The sequence below is a fragment of the Aquila chrysaetos genome, unplaced genomic scaffold (genome assembly GCF_900496995.4).
Source record: "Aquila chrysaetos chrysaetos unplaced genomic scaffold, bAquChr1.4, whole genome shotgun sequence".
Taxonomy (NCBI): domain Eukaryota; kingdom Metazoa; phylum Chordata; class Aves; order Accipitriformes; family Accipitridae; genus Aquila; species Aquila chrysaetos.
The window spans coordinates 12,630-34,258 of NW_024470422.1; the positions used below are offsets into that span (position 1 = coordinate 12,630).

The window sequence follows — 21,629 nt, forward strand, 5'->3', positions numbered from 1 at the left end:
ATGGGGGGGGACACATGCCTGGGTCCAAGGGATTAGGGGACACACACAGGCCTAGGCCCATGGGATGGGATGGGGGGGGGGGGGGGGGGCAGAACACACCTTGGTCCATGGGATACAGGGGGGACACACACGCCTGGGTCTATGGGATACGGGGGACACACACACATGCCTTGGTCCATGGGATGGGGGGGGGACACACATGCCTTGGTCCATGGGATACGGGGGACACACACCCACACCTGGGTCCATGGGATACAGGGGTGCGGGGGGGGGGGGGGGGAGGCAGACACCCGAATCCTGACCACGCTGGAGCAGTTTCACCTCCTTTATTGTGCGTCGCCTTCGCTACAGTCACGACCCCAAACCCCACAAAAATCAACCTGAAACCGGGTGCCCCTCCCTGACGCTGTGGTGATGCCCCATAACCTGGGGGGGGGGGGGGGGGTGTGTAGGTCCCCCACCTCCCTGGCCTCATCTTCATCATCAAAAAAAAAAAAAAAAAAAAAAAGCCTCAACATCTAGATGAGGTCCCCAAGGTCCTCACGGGGGCTCCCCATCTCCCCAGCCTCGTCTTTATCATCAAGAAAGGGCCTCAACGTGTAGAAGAAATCCCCAAGGTCCTCATGGGGCTCCCCCACCTCCCTTGGCCTCACCTTTATCATCAAAAAAGGCCTTAACATCTAGAGGAGGACCCCAAGGGCGTCCCTCAACCTCCACGTCCTCATCTTCATCTAAGGGTTCTCCAAAGTTGCCACGGTCCTTCGGTGTGTCCCCAGATTAATGGGTGTTCTCGAGGTCTCAGAGAGGTCCCTTGACCTCCATGTCCTCATCTAAGGGGCCCCCAAGAAGGTCCACCATGTCCTTGAAGTCTGTAAAGTCCTCTCTGAGGTCCCTGTGGAGGTCCCTGAAGGTGTCCTCCATCTCCTCAGGGTCCCTAAAGGTGTCCCCAAGATATCAGAGAGCTCTCCTGACATCTTTGTCTTCCTCGTCTCTGTCTAAGGGGTCCCTAAGAGACAGAAAGGGGCCCTCCAGGATGTCCCCAAGGTCTCAGAAAGGTCCCCTGACCTCCACGTCCTCCTCATTTTCATCTAAGGGGTCGCCAAGACCCATAAAAAAGGGCCCCCAAGGCTTTGGAGAAGTCCTCTGACCTTCATGTCCACATCGTCTAAGGGGTCCCTAAACATCCAGAGATGTCCCCGAGGGCATCCCCGTGGTCTTAGAGAGGTCCCTGACCTCCATGTTCTCATCTAAGAGGTCCCCAACACTGATGCAGTGGTCCCCAAGGTCCTAGAGAGGTCCCTGACCTCCACGTCCTCCTTGTCTTCATCTAAGGGGTCCCCAACACCCATGCAGTGGTCCCTGAGATCCCCAAAGGGGTCCCCAAGATCTTAGAGAGGCCCCTTGACCTCCACGTCCGCATCGTCTTCACCTAAGGAGTCCCCTACATCCACAGAAGGGTCCCCAAAGGGGTCTGCCACGTCGCCAAGGTCTCCCCGGCTATCCCCGAGATCCTCGTAAGGGACCCCAAAATCATCTTCCAAGTCCCCGAGGTCCTCCTGGACGTCCCCGAGGTCCCCATTGGCATCTCCGGGGAGTCGCAGCAGGGGGTCACCCCCACCCCACGGCTCCCCCATCTCGAGGTGGGGCTGGACCCCCCGGGGTGCCACAGCAGCCATCAAAGCCCTGGCCAGGCGAGGGGGACATCGGGCCAACTGCGCCACCCGAACCAAACGAGGGGCCACGTCGTGGGGTGGCCCCCCCAAAATGGCTTGGGCGGCCCGGGTGGCCAACGGGGCGCAACCCCACCTCTCGGCCAAGGCCCAGAGGGCACCGGGGGATGCAGCGACGGCGGCGACCATGACGCCCTCGAAACCATCCACCAAATAACGGCGGGCCAAGGCAACGGCAGCGTCGGCGGCGGCGGGGGACACCGGGGGGGACAGGAGGGGACATTTGTCCTTGGGGTGACCCCGGCAGCCATGGACGAAATGGAGGAGGAGGAGGAGAGGGTGGCGGGGGGCGCAGCCTAAGGTCACCGCTGCCTGGCGGGCCTCGGCGAAGGCTCCCCCCAACATGGCTCCCAAGACGGGGGACCCCCGGGTCAGGGCCGCCCGGGCCACCGGCACCCCGGGGTGGGTGCCGTTGGGGAGGAGGAGGAGGTCGTGGGGGGTCCGGGCATAGGGACACGTTGGGGACACTGGGGGACGCGCGGCTGGGGGGGTCGGGGACGCTTGGGGGGCCGGAGACGGCGGTGGAGATGGGTTGGAGGAGCTTGGGGACGCTTGGGGACAGGAGTTGGAGGAGCTTAGGGAGGCTCGGAGACAGGGAGATGGTTGGGGAGATGGGTCGGAGGACGCCGGGGACACCTGGGGACATGGGTCAAGGGGGTTTGGGGAAACCTGGGGACATGGGGACAGTTGGGGACATGGGTTGGAGGACCTCAGAGGCACCCGAGGACATGAGTTGGGGAGGTTTGAGGACAGCGGAGGAGAAGAGGATAGCAGGGGACATTTGGGGGGTCTTGGGGCCACTTGGGAATGGAGGTTGGGAGGGTTTGGGGACAGCTGGGGGCAAGAGGATGATCGGGGACGTTTAGTAGCCCTCTGGGACACTTGGGGACAGGGGGGCCCCAGGGAAAATGGGTCTGGAGATACTTGGGGACATGGGGACACAGGGGACAGCAGGGGTGGGGGGTAGAGGGTCACAGGGGACAGGGGACACGGGGACCCTGGGGGTCCCCACGAGTCATCAGCGTCCCCAAGTCCGTCTGCATGTCCCCACGGGTCCCCATGTCCATCGGTGCACCCTGGCGTGTCCCCAATGTCACCGTGTCCATCCGCAGGAGAGGTTGCGTGGCCATCCATGTGTCCCCAGGTGTCCTCAGCGTCCCCAAAGGTGTCTGGGTGTCCCCACGGGTCCTTGAGGTCCTTGTGTCGGTCCAGAGCTCTCTGCAGGTCACCATCCTCCCCAAGGACGTCGCCACTCTCCCCGCGTCTGTCCGCTTGTCCCCACAGGTCCTCGGCGTCCCCGTGTTCCCACAGGTCCCTGGTGTCCCCGTCTCCGTGCACCTGCGGATCCCCAAGAGCACCTGGGAGTCTGTGGGTGTCCCAGTGTCCCCACCTGGATGTCCCCAAGGGATCCCCGATGTCCCCAGTATCCCCATACGTCTGTCCCCACGAGTCCCTCACGATCCCTACGTCCCCAATCGGCTCCTCAGTGTCCCCACAAGTCCTCAACGATCCTCCACGTACCCAACGATCCCCAGCGGCCTCAGTGTCCCCCACCACATCCTCAGCGTCCCCCACCACACCCTCAATGTCCCCATCACTTGTCCCCAGCACCCCACGGGGCCGTACCTGCAGGTCCTCGGCGCTGGCACGTCCCAGCGCGTCCTCACCGTCCCCCGCCGCGTCCCCGATGTCCCCCGGCGTGTCCCCGGCATGTCCCCGCAGGAGGGCGATAGCATCGGCGGCGTAGAGGGCGAAGGCCGGGGGGGGGCTCGTAGGGGGACGTGGGGCCCCGGGCCACCGCCGAGAGCAGCAGGGCCACCGCACCCCCTCCCCACAGCAGCCCCCGCGCCGGGGACGCCGGCCTGCACACGTCAAGGACACGCGTCACGCCGGCGTCATGGCAAAGGGACGCCAAGGGTCACGCCGACGCCGCGCCAGTGCCAAGGGTCGTACCAACAACACAGGTCGTGCCACCGTGACAACGATGACCCGAGTCACGCCAATGGTCACACCAACATGACATCAACACCGTGGGTCGCGCCAACGTGACACCGACACCGTGGGTCGCACCAACGTGACACCGACACAAGTCCTGGCAATGACGCGGGTCACGGCAACGTGACGCCAACGCTGTAGGCGATGCCAACGTGATGCCAACGTCACGGGCCACGGCAACATGACGCCAGTGCTGCGGGTGATGCCAACGTCACGGGTCACGCCAACGCTGTGGGTCGTGCCAACGTGACACCAACGCCGTGGGTCACGCCATCGCGATGCCAACGATGTCACGCCAACGCATGGGGGACGCTACAGGGTCTAGGGCCACCCCCCACCCCGGGGGGCTGCACATGCCTGCGACATGAGTGACATGCCGACGACACGGAGGGGGACGCACAGAGGGAACGTATAGGATTTCTGTAGGCAGATCTATAGGGGAACTATAGGGCTATGGGTAGGAAATCTATATGAGACTTATGGGCCTGCCTATGAGGCATCCATAGGGGACTAGCAGGGCTGCTTATGGGGCAGCCATAGGGAACGTACAGGGCTGCCCGTGGCGAGTTCTGCAGGGGGCCCCTATAGGTAATCTATAGACTTGGGCACTGGGGATCTATAGAGGATTTATGGGGGCTCTACGGGGCCAGAAATAGGGGATCTATAGGAAATTATTGCACTCACTACGAGGCGATCTACAGGAGATCTGTAGGGTTTGTTACGGGGAAATCTAGAGGAAACACTTATGAAATTGTCTGTAGTGGATCGATGGGGCCACCTACTGGGAAAATATATATAATGCATGCCCTGCCTTGCCTAAAGAAATCTATACTGAGCACCTATGTGGGATCTACAGGCTGTTTCAGGGACCCCATCTGGATCCTACGGGGCTCTATAGGCACTTGAGACCGGTGAACAAGCGGGAATCCGTGCGGCAACCCCGCAGGTGGGTTATGGGGCTGGTTCTGGGGGCTAGAGGGCGGCCGCAGAGGCTCTATAGGGGACTTAAAAGGCTCTATAGGGGACTTAAAAGGCTGTAGAGATGATGTATTGGGCTTTATAGAGGATTTATGGGCTTGGGCGCAGGGGAACACATCGGGGATCTCCCATGTGAGTTATGGGGCTGGTTCTGGGGGCTAGAGGGGGCCGCAGAAGCTCTATAGGGGACTTAAAAGGCTCTATAGGGGACTTAAAAGGCTGTAGAGATGATGTATTGGGCTTTATAGAGGATTTATGGGCTTGGGCGCAGGGGAACACATCGGGGATCTCCCATGTGAGTTATGGGGCTGGTTCTGGGGGCTAGAGGGGGCTGCAGAAGCTCTATAGGGGACTTAAAAGGCTCTATAGGGGACTTAAAAGGCTGTAGAGATGATGTATTGGGCTTTATAGAGGATTTATGGGCTTGGGCGCAGGGGAACACATCGGGGATCTCCCATGTGAGTTATGGGGCTGGTTCTGGGGCTAGAGGGGCCGCAGAAGCTCTATAGGGGACTTAAAAGGCTCTATAGGGGACTTAAAAGGCTTTGTAGAGATGATGTATTGGGCTTTATAGAGGATTTATGGGCTTGGGCGCAGGGGAACACATCGGGGATCTCCCATGTGAGTTATGGGGCTGGTTCTGGGGGCTAGAGGGGGCTGCAGAAGCTCTATAGGGGACTTAAAAGGCTCTATAGGGGACTTAAAAGGCTGTAGAGATGATGTATTGGGCTTTATAGAGGATTTATGGGCCTGGGCGCAGGGGAACACATCAGGGATCTCCCACGGGAGTTATTGGGCTGGTTATGGGGGGTGCAGAAGCTCTATAGGGGACTTAAAAGGCTCTATAGATGATGTATTGGGCTTTAGAGAGGATTTACGGGCCTGGGCGCAGGGGAACACATTGGGGATCTCCCATGTGAGTTATGGGGCTGGTTCTGGGGGCTAGAGGGGGCTGCAGAAGCTCTATAGGGGACTTAAAAGGCTCTATAGGGGACTTAAAAGGCTGTAGAGATGATGTATTGGGCTTTATAGAGGATTTATGGGCCTGGGCGCAGGGGAACACATCGGGGATCTCCCATGTGAGTTATGGGGCTGGTTCTGGGGGCTAGAGGGGGCTGCAGAAGCTCTATAGGGGACTTAAAAGGCTCTATAGGGGACTTAAAAGGCTGTAGAGATGATGTATTGGGCTTTATAGAGGATTTATGGGCTTGGGCGCAGGGGAACACATCGGGGATCTCCCATGTGAGTTATGGGCTTGGTTCTGGGGGCTAGAGGGGGCTGCAGAAGCTCTATAGGGGACTTAAAAGGCTCTATAGGGGACTTAAAAGGCTGTAGAGATGATGTATTGGGCTTTATAGAGGATTTATGGGCCTGGGCGCAGGGGAACACATCAGGGATCTCCCACGGGAGTTATTGGGCTGGTTATGGGGGGTGCAGAAGCTCTATAGGGGACTTAAAAGGCTCTATAGATGATGTATTGGGCTTTAGAGAGGATTTACGGGCCTGGGCACAGGGGAACACATTGGGGATCTCCCACATGGGTTATGGGGCTGGTTCTGGGTGGGGGGGGGCTACAGGGACGCTGTAGAGTCTACAGGGGACATATGGGTTCTACAGAGGATTTACGGGTCCGGGTGCAGGGGAATGCGTGAGGGACCCCCCCTCAGGTGAGTTACGGGCCAGTTCGGGGTGGGGGGGCCGCAGCAGGGAACCTAGAGGGGCTTTATAGGGGTGCTATAGGGTCGCTATAGGGTCGGTACCTGGTGAGCAAAGGCAGGGCGGTGGCACAGGCCAGGCGGGCTGGGGGGGCCCCGCAGCGCAGCATGTGAGTCAGCAGCCCCACGCCGAAGGGGGCCGCTGCTGCCCGCCCCCAGGTTGCGCAGGAGTCCCTCACCTGGGGAGTCACAGGGACATATTGGGGTTGGGGGGGTTGGGGTTGTCAGGTCCATAGGATCCCGCTGTGGATCTTACCTCCTCCTCCCGCCCCCCCCAGGGTCACCCCAGGAGACTCAAACCAGCACCCAGGACCCCCAACAGCCCCCCAGAGACATCCAGCAGTCCTCCAAGGACACCCAAAGCCCCCCAGGGACAACTGGGGACTCCCAAAAGGCACTGGGGATCATCTAAAGACCACTCGGGACACCCCAGGAGCCCCCAAAAGGCCACTCAGGACCCCCTGGGGACCTCCTACAGCCCCCCAGGGACACCCAAAGACCACCCAGGACCTCCAGGGACCCCCCAAAGTCCACCAAGGACCCCCAGAGATACCAAATAATCCCCCAGGGACTCCCCGGGACCCCTAATAGCCCGCTGGGGACACCTCAAAGACCCCTAAAGGCCACCCAGACCTGCTGTGGGACTCCCAGCAGCCCCCCCAGAGACCCCCAAAGGCCACCCAGGACCCCCTGGGGACCCCCAAGAGTCCCCCAGGAAACCTTGGGGACCCCAAAAGGTCAACAAGGACCCCCAGGGACCCCCAAAAGCCCCCAAGGAACCCCTGGCGTGATGCTCAAAGGCCAGCCGTGACTCCCAGGAATCCCAGTTAGCTCCCTGAAGCCCCCCCCCAACTCACCCAACTCCTTGAGGCGTGCCTGGCGGGGGTGAGGGGGGGCAGCCGGATGCCTGGGTCCCCCGGGCCGCGAGAGCTCCTCGGCCTGGGGTGGGGTGAAGCCGAGGACCAGCCAGGAGTGGAGCAGGGAGGGGACGTAAGCCCGGACCAGGGCCCCCAAAAAAGCAGGGTGTCCTGTCAGGCGCTGCAGCACCCGGGCAGCCCGGGGGGCTGGGGCAGGGACCCCCGTCAGGTAGCGAAGGAGCCCCGAAACAACGGGGGCAGTGGCCAGGGCTCGGCTGGGTTCATCGGCGGCTGCCAGCCGTCCCAAAAGTAGGAGAGCGGGAGCTTCGGGGAGCCAGGGGTCCCCCTCGCCCACCCCCCGGGGTAGGGCCAGGGCCCCCATGGGGGGCAGGCGACGGCGGGGGGGAGAGGGGCAGTGGGGGGGAACGGTGGAGGACGGAGGGGAGGGCGGTGGGGAGGCAGCTTCAGAGAGGAGCCAGGACCTGGGGGAGAAATAGGGGGGGGCTGAGCAGTTTGGGTGGGGGGACAGGGACAGCCTGGACCCCTCCTCCCTCACCCTCCGCCACCTGCACAAAGGGCTGGGGACCCCCCCCAGCATCCCTTTTCTATTGCCAAGGATGCCGAAGGCAATCCCAGGGCTGCCCCCCCCCACCAGGACTCGAGGTGACAAGGACCCCAAAGGGGATCCCAGGGAGCCCCCCCCACCCCACCCCGAAGCCCCAAAGACCCCCAGGGACACCCCCAGGAGATGCCAAAGTCCCGCAGCTCCCCCCAAAAGCCTGTCCATCTGTCCATCCCGCCCCCCCCCCACTCACTTGAGTCCCCGCAAGCTCCCGGCGGCCGCATCGGCCCCCGGCGGGCCAGGCAGCTCCCGAGGAAGATCACAGGATGCGGCGGCTTCATCCTCCTCCCCTTCGTCTTCCTCCTCCTCCTCTTCCTCCTCTTCCTCCTCCTCCTCATCGGCCCGGGCTCGCAGGACGTCGGCGAGCAGCGGGACGAGGCCTCGAGCTTCCAGAGCCGCCAGCGCCTCCTGGTCGTAGGCGAAGGCGGCCAAAGCCAGGAGGACGCGGGGACGCCACGGCCGGGCGCGGGGTTCGGCCAGGAGGCGCAGGAGCAGCCCCAACCCGCCGGCCGCTCGTACCCGCGCCCGGTTGACGGCTTCCCGGCACAACAGGCAGAGAGCCCGGACAGCTACGGTGGCACCGGCGACGTTGGGGGACGCCAACGCTCTCCTCACCTCCTCGGTCACCGCTTCCACCGCCCCGGCAGCCCCCAGGGCGGGTCGGAGAGGAGCGCGGGCGCAGGCATTGGCGATGGCTCCCAGGGCGGGTTGGCGGTGGTCCCGCTTGGCGTGAGCGGCCAGGGCGGCCAAGGCGGGTAAAGCGGGGGCCACGTCGTCGGCCGAAGGGCCGGGGCTGTCGGTGAGACCCCGCAGGGCTCGGGCGACGGCTGGGCAGGCGGGGTGGGCCGGAGAGAGGGATGCCAAGCGGGAAGCCAAGGCTCGGACGGCCCCGGCTCGGCCGAGGGCTCGGCGGGGGGCCGGGGCGGCCCCCAAGATGCGGAGGGCACGGGCGGCACTGTGGAGGCACTCGGGGGTGCCGCAGGAGGCAGCCAGCGACACCAGGAGGGGGCCAGCACCTGCAAGGGAAGAGGGGGACAGAGTTAAGGCGGGGGGGAGCCTCGGGGACCGTTAGGGGACACCGCAAGGATGTCCTGGTGCTCCCAGAGATGAGAAAACCATTAAGGAGGGTATCGGGGACACCCTTTGAGGACGTACGGGCCTGTTAGGGGACAAGTTGGGGACATCCTGCTACCCACAGTGCTGAGAAACGCATCGAGGCGCATGCTGGGGACACCCTCCGGAGACGTGGCACCCGTCGGGGGGCACCCCCGAGGGCATCCCAGCACCCACAGGGAGGAGAAAGCCATTAAGGGACTCGTTGGGGACACAGGGACTCATTAGGGGACGGGGTGGGGTCACCCTAAGGGGACCTTGGGGACACCCGAAGGACCCCTGAGAACGCTTAGGGGACCTCACGGACAGCCAGGAGACCCCCAAAAACACTTCAGGTGACCCCTGGAGACCTCAGGGACCCCCTGGAGACCCCACCAAGGGACCCTGCGGACACCCAAAGCACCCCGGGGAACACGTACTTGTCCCCTGCAGACCTTGGGGACACCCGAGGGATCCCCGAGGACACCCGGGGACCCCTCGGGGACCCCGCTCACCGGCGTCGAGGACATCCCGGGCGCCGTCGGGCTCCAGCGCCAGGTTGGCGAGGGTGCGGGCCACCCGGTTCTGCACGCTCTCCGGCCCCGGCGAGGACAGCAGGGCCACTGCGGGAACAGAGGGCAGAGGTCAGGGACGGGGGGGGGGGACACCCTCAGGTCAAAGGTCATGGTTAGGGGACATGCTTAGGGACAAGCCAAGGGGAAAGGGTGACAGCTGGGGACACCCTGAGGGACAGGTCAGGGGTCAAGGGTCGTGGTTAGGGACATGCCAAGGGGAAAGGGTGACAGATGGGGACATGGGGACACCCTGAGGGACAGGTCAGGGGTCAAAGGTCGTGGTTAGGGACAGAGGGTGACCTTCAAGGACAGGTCAGGGGTCACCGGGAGGAGTTTGGGAATTCTCCAATTGCCCTCAACAGGCTTTGGACTGAACCATTCCTGAAGGTGGGGGGGGTCGGGGGCTGACCCATTCCCAGTACTGGGGGGGAGGGGGGGGGTCTGGGCTGTCCCATTCCCAGTATGGGGGGAGGGGGTCCAGACCCATTCCCAGTATTGGGGGGGGTGGATCTGGGCTATCCCACTCCCCCTTTGTGGGGTCCAGACCCATTCCCAGTGGGGGGGCTCTGGGCTGTCCCATTCCCTCTGGGGGGGGGGGGGGGGCTCTGGGCTGTCCCATTCCCTCTACGGGGGGGGCTCTGGATTGTCCCATTCCCTCGCCGAGGAACTCCCGGCGCCAGCACTCACCGAGGCGGGGGACGCCGCCGAGGCGCCGAGCCTGACGGCGGCAACCGGGCTCGGTGCAACAATTCCCGAGAACGCTGAGAGCCAAATCGAGGGTGCGCCGAGGCCTCTCGGGCCCCAACAACTCCAACAACGGCCCCAACCCACCCCGTTCCCGAAACCGAGCGGCACCTCCCGGTCGCCGAGTGTGACGGGTCCGCAACGCCAACAAAGCCCGGGCCAGTCCCGGTTCGGCCGCCGCTCGTACAGCCTCAACGCACCAACCCAAAGGTTCCGACATGGCGGCGCCCGGGCCCGGGGCCCGGGCCCGGCGGCGCCTGGCTGGGTAAAGGGGAAGGAGAAGGACGGTGGCCGGGAAGGTCCCGCCCAGCGCCGCGGGGCACGACGGGAAATGGAGTCCGGCGGTGGGCGGGCAGGGGGAGTGGCGTAAGGGAGTTGGGAGGGGCGCCGGGACTACAACTCCCAGCGTGCACCGCGGCTCCCGGGAAAGGGGGGGGGGCGCGGGGCACGACGGGAGTCCGCTCTGTAGCGGTGGAGGGGCGGGGCGTCTTTACCTCACGGCGGGAGCGCTGGGGAGCCGCCGTACTGGGAGGACTGGGAGCACTGGTCATCGTCGCTGTGAAATATATTCACCTGATTCGTGTCAATATAAAACAACGACAGGGCCGCGTGGTGAAATGTGACCCTCTCTGCATATGTAATCTTTAACCGTTTTGCTTGATCTTGTATAACCGTAGGCCTAAGGGAAGTAGGAGAGTATGTATATAGTTCTTGCAAAAGCCATATAACAGTAGGGAATTACAAAAGTTGGAAACGAAATAAAATCAGACATCAAGTAGGAATCGAAAAATACTTCACACGGTCTCTCGGAAGTAGCGGAATCCTATAGTTGCAAAGGTTTAAAGAAAAAAGGGGGGGGGGGATTGATATAGAGAACAAACTGCTTATTGCTTAATGATTGTCTCTCTGTAACTTTACATACCCAGGACTGGTGTTTGTCAAGGATTAAGCCTGTCAGAGACTGGTTCTTAGGAATGATGAGCAAGAAGGAACCAAGAGCGATCACAAGACTTAATTAAGTGTTCGATGAATGTACGATCTTGTTAAGAAAACACAAGCAGAGGCCTTGCTTGAATAGATAGGGCCGGAAAAGATAAGAACTCCTGCCTTTTGTTCCCATCCTTGTAGATAATTTAGCTTAAACTAACCGTACGGTGCTATACCACTAATGAGAACTGTGAAATATATTAACCTGATTCGTGTCAATATAGAACAACGATAGGGCCGCGTGGTGAAATGTGACCCTCTCTGCATATGTAATCTTTAACCGTTTTGCTTGATCTTGTATAACCGTAGGCCTAAGGGAAGTAGGAGAGTATGTATACGGTTCTTGCTTCCTGCAAAAGCCATATAACAGTAGGGAATTACAAAAGCTGGAAACGAAATAAAATCAGACATCAAGTAGAAATCGAAAAATACTTCATGTGAAAAATAATCATGTCCAAAGCAGGATTCTAATTAAAGTTTACAATTTATTATATGAATAGAGGCAAGCAAACAGCGCTGGGTGCACCGGGAGCCTCTGCTCTACCAAGGCACACCCCGTCAGGTCTAATTGTGCAGGTTAAGTACAGGTTCTACATACATATTCACTAGATTCCTGAGAAATGTTATACATATTCATTAGTTTTCCGGGAAACTATTAACACATGTAAATGTCCTTTACACAGGCGCATTGAAGGTCTCTGGTGGTCTTCAGGAGTCCTCTGGTGGTCTTCCATAGTCTTCCTCACTTGTCCGCTATTTGACCCTCCTCAGGTGATTCTGCGCAGTATGGTCCTTTACATGTTTTGATACCTTAGTGCTTGTTAGTGTTCTTATTATCTAAGTTCTCATTAGTGGTATAGCACCATACGGTTAGTTTAAGCTAAATTATCTACAAGGATGGGAACAAAAGGCAGGAGTTCTTATCTTTTCTGGCCTTATCTATTCAAGCAAGGCCTCTACTTGTGTCTTCTTAACAAGATCGTAAATTCATCGAACACTTAATTAAGTCTTGTGATCGCTCTTGGTTCCTTCTTGCTCATCATTCCTAAGTACCAGTACCAGTCTCTGACAGGCTTAATCCTTGACAAACACCAGTCCTGGGTATGTAAAGTTACAGAGAGACAATCATTAAGCAATAAGCAGTTTGTTCTCTATATCAATCCCCCCCCCTTTTTCTTTAAACCTTTGCAACTATAGGATTCCGCTACTTCCGAGAGACCGTGTGAAGTATTTTTCGACTTCTACTTGATGTCTGATTTTATTTTGTTTCCAACTTTTGTAATTCCCTACTGTTATATGGCTTTTGCAAGAACTATATACATACTCTCCTACTTCCCTTAGGCCTACGGTTATACAAGATCAAGCAAAACGGTTAAAGATTACATATGCAGAGAGGGTCACATTTCACCATGCGGCCCTATCGTTGTTCTATATTGACACGAATCAGGTTAATATATTTCACACTTCACACGGTCTCTCGGAAGTAGCGGAATCCTATAGTTGCAAAGGTTTAAAGAAAAAAGGGGGGGGGGGATTGATATAGAGAACAAACTGCTTATTGCTTAATGATTGTCTCTCTGTAACTTTACATACCCAGGACTGGTGTTTGTCAAGGATTAAGCCCGTCAGAGACTGGTAGTTAGGAATGATGAGCAAAGAAGGAACCAAGAGCGATCACAAGACTTAATTAAGTGTTCGATGAATGTACGATCTTGTTAAGAAAACACAAGCAGAGGCCTTGCTTGAATAGATAGGGCCGGAAAAGATAAGAACTCCTGCCTTTTGTTCCCATCCTTGTAGATAATTTAGCTTAAACTAACCATATGGTGCTATACCACTAATGAGAACTGTGAAATATATTAACCTGATTCGTGTCAATATAGAACAACGACAGGGCCGCGTGGTGAAATGTGACCCTCTCTGCATATGTAATCTTTAACCGTTTTGCTTGATCTTGTATAACCGTAGGCCTAAGGGAAGTAGGAGAGTATGTATATGGTTCTTGCTTCCTGCAAAAGCCATATAACAGTAGGGAATTACAAAAGCTGGAAACGAAATAAAATCAGACATCAAGTAGAAATCGAAAAATACTTCATGTGAAAAATAATCATGTCCAAAGCAGGATTCTAATTAAAGTTTACAATTTATTATATGAATAGAGGCAAGCAAACAGCGCTGGGTGCACTGGGAGCCTCTGCTCTACCAAGGCACACCCCGTCAGGTCTAATTGTGCAGGTTAAGTACAGGTTCTACATACATATTCACTAGATTCCTGAGAAATGTTATACATATTCATTAGTTTTCCGGGAAACTATTAACACATGTAAATGTCCTTTACACAGGCGCATTGAAGGTCTCTGGTGGTCTTCAGGAGTCCTCTGGTGGTCTTCCATAGTCTTCCTCACTTGTCCGCTATTTGACCCTCCTCAGGTGATTCTGCGCAGTATGGTCCTTTACATGTTTTGATACCTTAGTGCTTGTTAGTGTTCTTATTATCTAAGTTCTCATTAGTGGTATAGCACCATACGGTTAGTTTAAGCTAAATTATCTACAAGGATGGGAACAAAAGGCAGGAGTTCTTATCTTTTCTGGCCTTATCTATTCAAGCAAGGCCTCTACTTGTGTCTTCTTAACAAGATCGTAAATTCATCGAACACTTAATTAAGTCTTGTGATCGCTCTTGGTTCCTTCTTGCTCATCATTCCTAAGTACCAGTACCAGTCTCTGACAGGCTTAATCCTTGACAAACACCAGTCCTGGGTATGTAAAGTTACAGAGAGACAATCATTAAGCAATAAGCAGTTTGTTCTCTATATCAATCCCCCCCCTTTTTTCTTTAAACCTTTGCAACTATAGGATTCCGCTACTTCTGAGAGACCGTGTGAAGTATTTTTCGACTTCTACTTGATGTCTGATTTTATTTTGTTTCCAACTTTTGTAATTCCCTACTGTTATATGGCTTTTGCAAGAACTATATACATACTCTCCTACTTCCCTTAGGCCTACGGTTATACAAGATCAAGCAAAACGGTTAAAGATTACATATGCAGAGAGGGTCACATTTCACCACGCGGCCCTATCGTTGTTCTATATTGACACGAATCAGGTTAATATATTTCACACTTCACACGGTCTCTCGGAAGTAGCGGAATCCTATAGTTGCAAAGGTTTAAAGAAAAAAGGGGGGGGGGGGATTGATATAGAGAACAAACTGCTTATTGCTTAATGATTGTCTCTCTGTAACTTTACATACCAAGGACTGGTGTTTGTCAAGGATTAAGCCTGTCAGAGACTGGTACTGCTACTTAGGAATGATGAGCAAGAAGGAACCAAGAGCGATCACAAGACTTAATTAAGTGTTCGATGAATGTACGATCTTGTTAAGAAAACACAAGCAGAGGCCTTGCTTGAATAGATAGGGCCGGAAAAGATAAGAACTCCTGCCTTTTGTTCCCATCCTTGTAGATAATTTAGCTTAAACTAACCATATGGTGCTATACCACTAATGAGAACTGTGAAATATATTAACCTGATTTGTGTGAATATAAAACAACGATAGGGCCGCGTGGTGAAATGTGACCCTCTCTGCATATGTAATCTTTAACCGTTTTGCTTGATCTTGTATAACCGTAGGCCTAAGGGAAGTAGGAGAGTATGTATATAGTTCTTGCTTCCTGCAAAAGCCATATAACAGTAGGGAATTACAAAAGTTGGAAACGAAATAAAATCAGACATCAAGTAGGAATGGAAAAATACTTCACACGGTCTCTCGGAAGTAGCGGAATCCTATAGTTGCAAAGGTTTAAAGAAAAAAGGGGGGGGGGATTGATATAGAGAACAAACTGCTTATTGCTTAATGATTGTCTCTCTGTAACTTTACATACCCAGGACTGGTGTTTGTCAAGGATTAAGCCTGTCAGAGACTGGTACTGCTACTTAGGAATGATGAGCAAGAAGGAACCAAGAGCGATCACAAGACTTAATTAAGTGTTCGATGAATGTACGATCTTGTTAAGAAGACACAAGCAGAGGCCTTGCTTGAATAGATAGGGCCGGAAAAGATAAGAACTCCTGCCTTTTGTTCCCATCCTTGTAGATAATTTAGCTTAAACTAACCATATGGTGCTATACCACTAATGAGAACTTAGATAATAAGAACACTAACAAGCACTAAGGTATCAAAACATGTAAAGGACCATACTGCGCAGAATCACCCGAGGAGGGTCAAATAGCGGACAAGTGAGGAAGACTATGGAAGACCACCAGAGGACTCCTGAAGACCACCAGAGACCTTCAATGCGCCTGTGTAAAGGACATTTACATGTGTTAATAGTTTCCCGGAAAACTAATGAATATGTATAACATTTCTCAGGAATCTAGTGAATATGTATGTAGAACCTGTACTTAACCTGCACAATTAGACCTGACGGGGTGTGCCTTGGTAGAGCAGAGGCTCCCGGTGCACCCAGCGCTGTTTGCTTGCCTCTATTCGTATAATAAATTGTAAACTTTAATTAGAATCCTGTTTTGGACATGATTATTTTTCACAGTCACCTTGGGATGACTGGGTCCTCAGCCTTATCCTGGCCCTGGAGGGAGGGTTTCTTACGGGATCTGATCCCGCTTTTGCTGCTCGGTCCTAGCCGGAGCGTGGTTTTGTTACCGAAATCCGGAATAAAAACTTATTAACGCCAGCGTGAAATGTGTATTGGCTTTCGCAAAACGAGGACACTGAAATTTGCCTAACTACTGCATAAGCTATGTCCCGAAAGGATGTTTGCCTCACTGCCACCGTGAGAAATGCACTTGTGCTGAATTTCCTGAATTTTACAAGTTTATTACAGAACAAAGGCTAACAGCGCTGGGCGCACGGTCAAAACCAGAGGCGCGCCGGTTATACCCGAACTCGCCTTTTTATACACTGTGTTCGTGGCGTTTCCAAGGAGTTATTTTAATATTTCAGGTATCTATTAACATAACTCTACCCCCGACCACCCCCACTTGCGCGCGTCTCTTGTGGTTCGGAGGGGCCTTCGGGGATCTGCAAGGGATGAAGTCAGTAGTCTTCCTCTGGCTGCACTTTTCACCCTGTTGTTTTCCTCCAGTTGCACTTTTCAATATTTTCACATTAAACTTCTGTTTTTCCTTTGTTCTTCTCGTATCTTTCATGTCAAATAATCTTTGACCCCCAAAACGTTGTTCTCATGCTAACAAATCGCTCATCTTCTTACTTGTGTTCTCAGTTTCACTCGTCCTTGAGTCCGTATGTCTGTTTTTCTGTGTTTTCACAAATCTATCCACACATCCTTTAATTACTTGAGTTACAGGATGTCTTATCTCATCAGAAGAAACTACATTTTCTGCTTGTGCCCATTTATTGCCTACAAACTATAAAATACAATTGATGTCTGGAATATATTAACTACATATTTCCCGTGTTAAGGCCTAATTTAGTGGCAGTGAGGCAAACATCCTTTCGGGACGTAGCTTATGCACTAGTTAGGCAAATTTCAGTGTTCTCGTGTTGCGAAAGCCAATATACGTTTCACAGCCACTAAATTGTAAAATTCATGAAATTCAGCGTGAGTGCATTTCTCACAGCCAATGTGACGTTAAGAAGCAGGGGGACACCGGGGGATCGCTCCTCCAAAGGTGTGTCCAACTTAGTATCAAAATCCGTCAGGTTTTTATAGACTTTTTCTGTCCGGTTGTTGTTACATAAGCTCTTTCCATAAAAACGCATGTTATGCTCTTAAATTTAACCTTTATAGCGATTGGTCTTCATATAACCTCAACAATATTCTTATTTAAAAACAGTTATTGGTCAACTGCACTTAGCTCTACCAATCGGAATCTTCAATACGCTCGCTCTTAAATTTAACCTTTATAACGATTGGTCCTCATATAACCTCATCAATATTCTTATTTAGAAACCATCATTGGTCAACTACGCTTAGGTCTACCGATTGGAATCTTCGATAGTCAAATCAAGATGGGAAGGGTGAGGGGTTTCCAAGCAGCGTAACCGGTGTCCATGATGGTTTCCTTCGTTTCTTGAAACAAAACATAGAAAAACCAATAGCTTCTGATAGCATATTTGCATACATTCTGTATGGTATGTCTAAATATTCTGATGGTTTTAATATTTTGTACCGGCCGTGGAAACTGGTTTGCTGCTAGGTGACTGTAAAAGTGAGATTTGGTAAATAATTATTAGAAATCTTATACTAACACTGTGATTGAAACAATAGACATAAGTATAGCCAAGCAATTAACTAGTAGAGGTAGTTACTCATAAGTTTTGCAGTTCTTTGCTCTTATGAGTAGATGTTCCTGTACGCTAGATGAGAACAACGTTGAAACGGACCGCGTGTGATTGAAACTGCGTTAAGCTTCCAGATCAAAGAACAAGGACAAGAATAAAGACTTTAAGGACAGCCAACAAGAACTTCAAATGGGTCGGTGGTCGTAAAAGCAGCCCTTCGACTCAAATGGATCCTTCATTGCGGATGATCGGATGTAGGCAATACTATGATAATCAGTTATAACCATTTTTATGTATATGTATACTAATCTGATTAACATGCAATTAGTTATTCTGTATAACCTGTTTGTGCTAAAGCTGTGGTATGCACGCCGGGTGGAACTATCCCCCGTGCATCCAGCGCTGCAATGAAGAATGCCTGCTTTCTAAAACTCCAAAATGAGTCTTAGAGAATTTCTTCGACCGGCTTTTCGGTATCACTTCCTGGTGAGGTTTCCATGATTAGCTATTTCAAACTTCAACAATATTAAGGTTCCTACAGTCACACATGACACAGTTCCTAAAGTTTCTTTGGCTACATTTCAAACTTAACAATCCTATACGTTATGCTTCACAATTTTACTTCTTAATCAAACCTAACTCTTCTAGGTGATTAATTTTTGATTTCTTTATCAGAATATTTGCAACAGTTTTGGGAGCTGCTGGGAAATGTGGCTGGGTCCTGTCAGAACCAAGCTGTGACCGTGGAGGGTTTCGTTTCTTTGACAGGATGCTATGGCTAAAGTCGTTCCTGCTAAAAGCAGCGGCAGCAGAAGAGCAGAATACTTCAGCTGGGAGGGTCTTGATACAGTAAAGGTTGAAAGATCAAGAAAATGAGAATGAGCAAGGGGGAGGAGCCATGAGCAATCACAAAACTTAATTAAATGCTCGATGAATTTACGATCTTGCTGAGAAAGCACAAGCAGAGGCCTTGCTTGATAGATAGGGCCGGAAAAGATAAGAACTCCTGCCTTTGTTCTCGTCCTTGTAGATAATTTAGCTTAAACTAGCTGTATGGTTTTACATCACTAATGAAAACTTAGACAATAAGAGCACTAACAAGCATTTTTTTAGGGACTAATGAGCATTCTTTAGGATAAGATGTATCAAAACATGTAAAGGACCATGCTGCGCAGAATCACCTAAGGAGGGTCAAGTAGCGGGCAAGTGAGGAAGGCTATGGAAGACCACCAGAGAACTCCTGAAGACCACCAGAGACCTTCAATGTGCCTGCGTAAAGGACATTTGCATATGCTAATAGTTTCCCCGGAAAACTAATGAATATGTATAGCATTTCTCGGAAATCTAGTGAATATGTATGTAGAACATGTACTTCACCTGCACAATTAGGCCTGACAGTGTGCACGATAGGTGGAGCGATCGTCCGTGCACCCAGCGCTGCAATAAAGAATGCCTGCTTTCTAAAACTCCAAAATCGAGTCTTAGAGAGTTTCTTCGACCGGCTTTTTCGGTATCAGTCCCACTGCCGGACCGCTTCAGGGCTGACCAAAAAGTTAAATTACGTTGTTAAGGGCATTGGCTAAATGCCTCTTAAACACCGACAGGCATGGGGTATCGACGACTTCTCCAGGAAGCCTGCTCCGGGGTTTGTTGGCCCTCTCGGTAAAGAAATGCTTCCTCACGTCCAGCCTGAGCCTCTCCTGACGGACGCAGCTTTGAACCGATCCCAGGCGTCCTGTCCCTGGATCCCAGGGAGAAGAGATCGCACCTCCCTCCCCACGTCCCCTCCTCGGCAGGCTGCGGAGAGCGATGCGGTCGCCCCTCGGCCTCCTTCTCTCCAAATGAGACAAACCCTGAGTCCTCAGCCGTTCCTCGGAGGACATGCCTTCCCGCCCTCCCAGGTCATGCCGTGTTTGATGCCCTCTTGGTGCCGGGACACGCTGCCGGCTCCTCTCCATCTCCTGCTGACCAGCTGCGGGGTTGCTCTCCAGCCACAACTCTCCCCGTTTAGACTTGCGCCCGGCGTTGCTCCCTCCCAGGTGCAGAATCTGGCGCTTGTTCCGTTTCACGCCGCTGATGATTGCCCAGTGCTCCCATCTATCCAGGTCCCTCTGCCAGGCCTCTCGTCCCTCAAAAGAGTCGACGGCATCTCCCAGTTGTTTGGCGTTGTCAGCAAACTTGCTCGTGGCGCATTCAACGCCTGCATCCCGATCGTTGACAAATATACTGAACAGCACCGGCCCTCGCTTTGCGCTTTCTGGTGCCATCTCACAGGTGGGCGGCTATTCTTGCGCGTGGGTGTGGAAGGTGAGGAGGCACGGAGCTCGCTCGTTTTCCGCCCAGGAATGCCGATGGCGGAGGTGACGGTGCCGCGAAGAGCGAGCTGTGAAGACGCCAAGGACGGCGGCGTGTCGCGCGCTGAATCAAAGGGTCAGCGCTGCGTGTGCGCAACCCGGCGCGGCGTTTCAGCGTTTACACACGTTATACCTGCTGCAACGTGTCCGTCCTCGCCGCGGCTCGCCTTCGTCTCCGCCGTGTCCCTGCGGTCCCGACGGTGTTTTTGTTGGACGAGGGGCTGGCAGGAGCCCGAGCGACTGATGGTTGGGGGTGGCCGGCGGTGGTGGCAACGGCCGGCGGTTTGATGCTGTGGTGTATCCGCCGCAGGCACGTTCGTTCCCCCAGGAATTTGGGATTCCCAGAAAAAAAAGGCTGGCGGAGCTGAAATGCGAAATCCCGGAGCGACTGAGCTCGACAGCCTGCGGAGGCCATCGCCCGCCGGAGGGAGCTGCCCACCCGGACCCGCGTTGTCGAGCCGGTGAGACCCGGACGCCTGGGTGCCCCCCTCTCGGATGCCTGGGTCCCCCCGAAAACGCCTGGGTCCCCTCCCGCAGCACGACAGCGACGTCTCGGCGTTCACCTAACGAGCAGACGCTGATGACGGAGCGGCGCTCCCGGATGCTGTGCCAGATGACGCGGGCGACATCGCGCGACATCGCGTGACATCACACCTGGGAGAGGTGGGGGCCCAGGGTTGCCACACGCTCCCCACCCCAGGGACACACGCACAGAGGACACGCGGCGACACAGGATGACGCGCTGCGGTAGGGGTGATGTCACGGGGCGTGACATCACACAGCATTGCACGACGTCACACCTGGGGAGGGGGCGGGGACCTGGGGCTGCCACGTGCCCCCAGCCCCGGTGGGGAGGCGGGACACGATACACGGTGACACACGATGACATGCCACAGCGGGGGTGATGTCATGAGGTGTGACATCATATGGGACTGCCCGTGATGTCACAGGGAGGCCCCGCCCTATCGCAGGCCCCCAGTGCGGGGGAGGAGGAGGAGGAGGAGGGAGGTGCCCCCCTGCTGGGGCCCCAGTCTGTGAGTGCCGCTGAGAGGACTAGGAGGCACTGGGATGTACTGGGAGGGCACTGGGAGCACTGGGAGGCACTGGGATGGTGCTTTGGGCCATACTGGGAGGCACTGGGGGGCTGTGGATCATACTGGGAGTCATGGGGAGGGCACTGGACCATACAGGTTTGACGCTGTGGGCCATGCTGCAAGTCATGGGGAGGGTCTGGCCTATACTGGGACTCACTGGGAGGCACTGGTCCATATTGGGAGGCACTGGTCCATATGGGGAGGCACTGGGTTATACTGGGAGGGAGGGATTTGGGGCTGCAGGCTGTACTGGGAGGTGGGGGGCGGCGCTGGGCAGTGCCGGGAGGCAGGAAGGGATGCTGGGGTGGCACTGGCACATACTGGTGTGTACTGGTGGTCGCTAGGGAAGGGGACCGTGTGGCGCATGCACACAGTGGAGCGCCTGAATGAGGCGCTGGGACAGTGCTTGGGGGGGGCCCAGCTGGTGCTGCTGGTCCTGCCCCCCCCACTGCCCCCCTAGCCCCCTGACAACGGTATCCTGCAGGGAAATGGGGTGGAAATGGGGTGGAAATGGGGTGGAAATGGGGCAGAAATGGGAAAAAACATGGGGGAAAAAAAGAGAAAAAGGCAGGGGGACCCAGGGGAAATGGGAGCAAAGATGGGGAAACTGGGGAGAAAATG

General features: G+C 54.7%; 1 protein-coding gene across 2 annotated transcripts; it reads right to left on the reverse strand.

Moving 5' to 3' along the window:
* Positions 1–311: 311 nt before the first annotated feature.
* Positions 312–10,586, reverse strand: ARMC5 (armadillo repeat containing 5). Of its 2 annotated transcripts, XM_041121986.1 has the most exons (8): positions 10,252–10,586; positions 9,505–9,612; positions 8,091–8,913; positions 7,276–7,757; positions 6,464–6,597; positions 3,684–3,918; positions 3,357–3,592; positions 312–3,068 (listed from the first exon to the last, which is right to left on the reverse strand). In XM_041121986.1, exons 1-8 carry the CDS (start codon positions 10,526–10,528, stop codon positions 1,389–1,391), a joined length of 3,975 nt encoding a protein of 1,324 aa, XP_040977920.1. In that variant the 5' UTR covers positions 10,529–10,586; the 3' UTR covers positions 312–1,388. The 2 variants fall into 2 exon arrangements, with proteins under 2 accessions (XP_040977920.1, XP_029862977.1); XM_030007117.2 differs by lacking the exon at positions 3,684–3,918 and having other exon boundaries at positions 2,578–3,068; positions 10,252–10,585.
* Positions 10,587–21,629: the final 11,043 nt, after the last annotated feature.

Excerpts from the sequence above, each read along its gene's own strand:
- ARMC5 (XM_041121986.1), bottom strand. The coding sequence starts at position 10,528 with ATGTCGGAACCTTTGGGTTGGTGCGTTGAGGCTGTACGAGCGGCGGCC. Across the intron at positions 9,613-10,251 it reads CGGCGGCGTCCCCCGCCTCG|TGGCCCTGCTGTCCTCGCCG; the intron begins GTGAGTGCTGGC and ends CTGTTCCCGCAG. Across the intron at positions 3,069-3,356 it reads CCAGCGCCGAGGACCTGCAG|GTGCACGGAGACGGGGACAC; the intron begins GTACGGCCCCGT and ends GGGGATCCGCAG.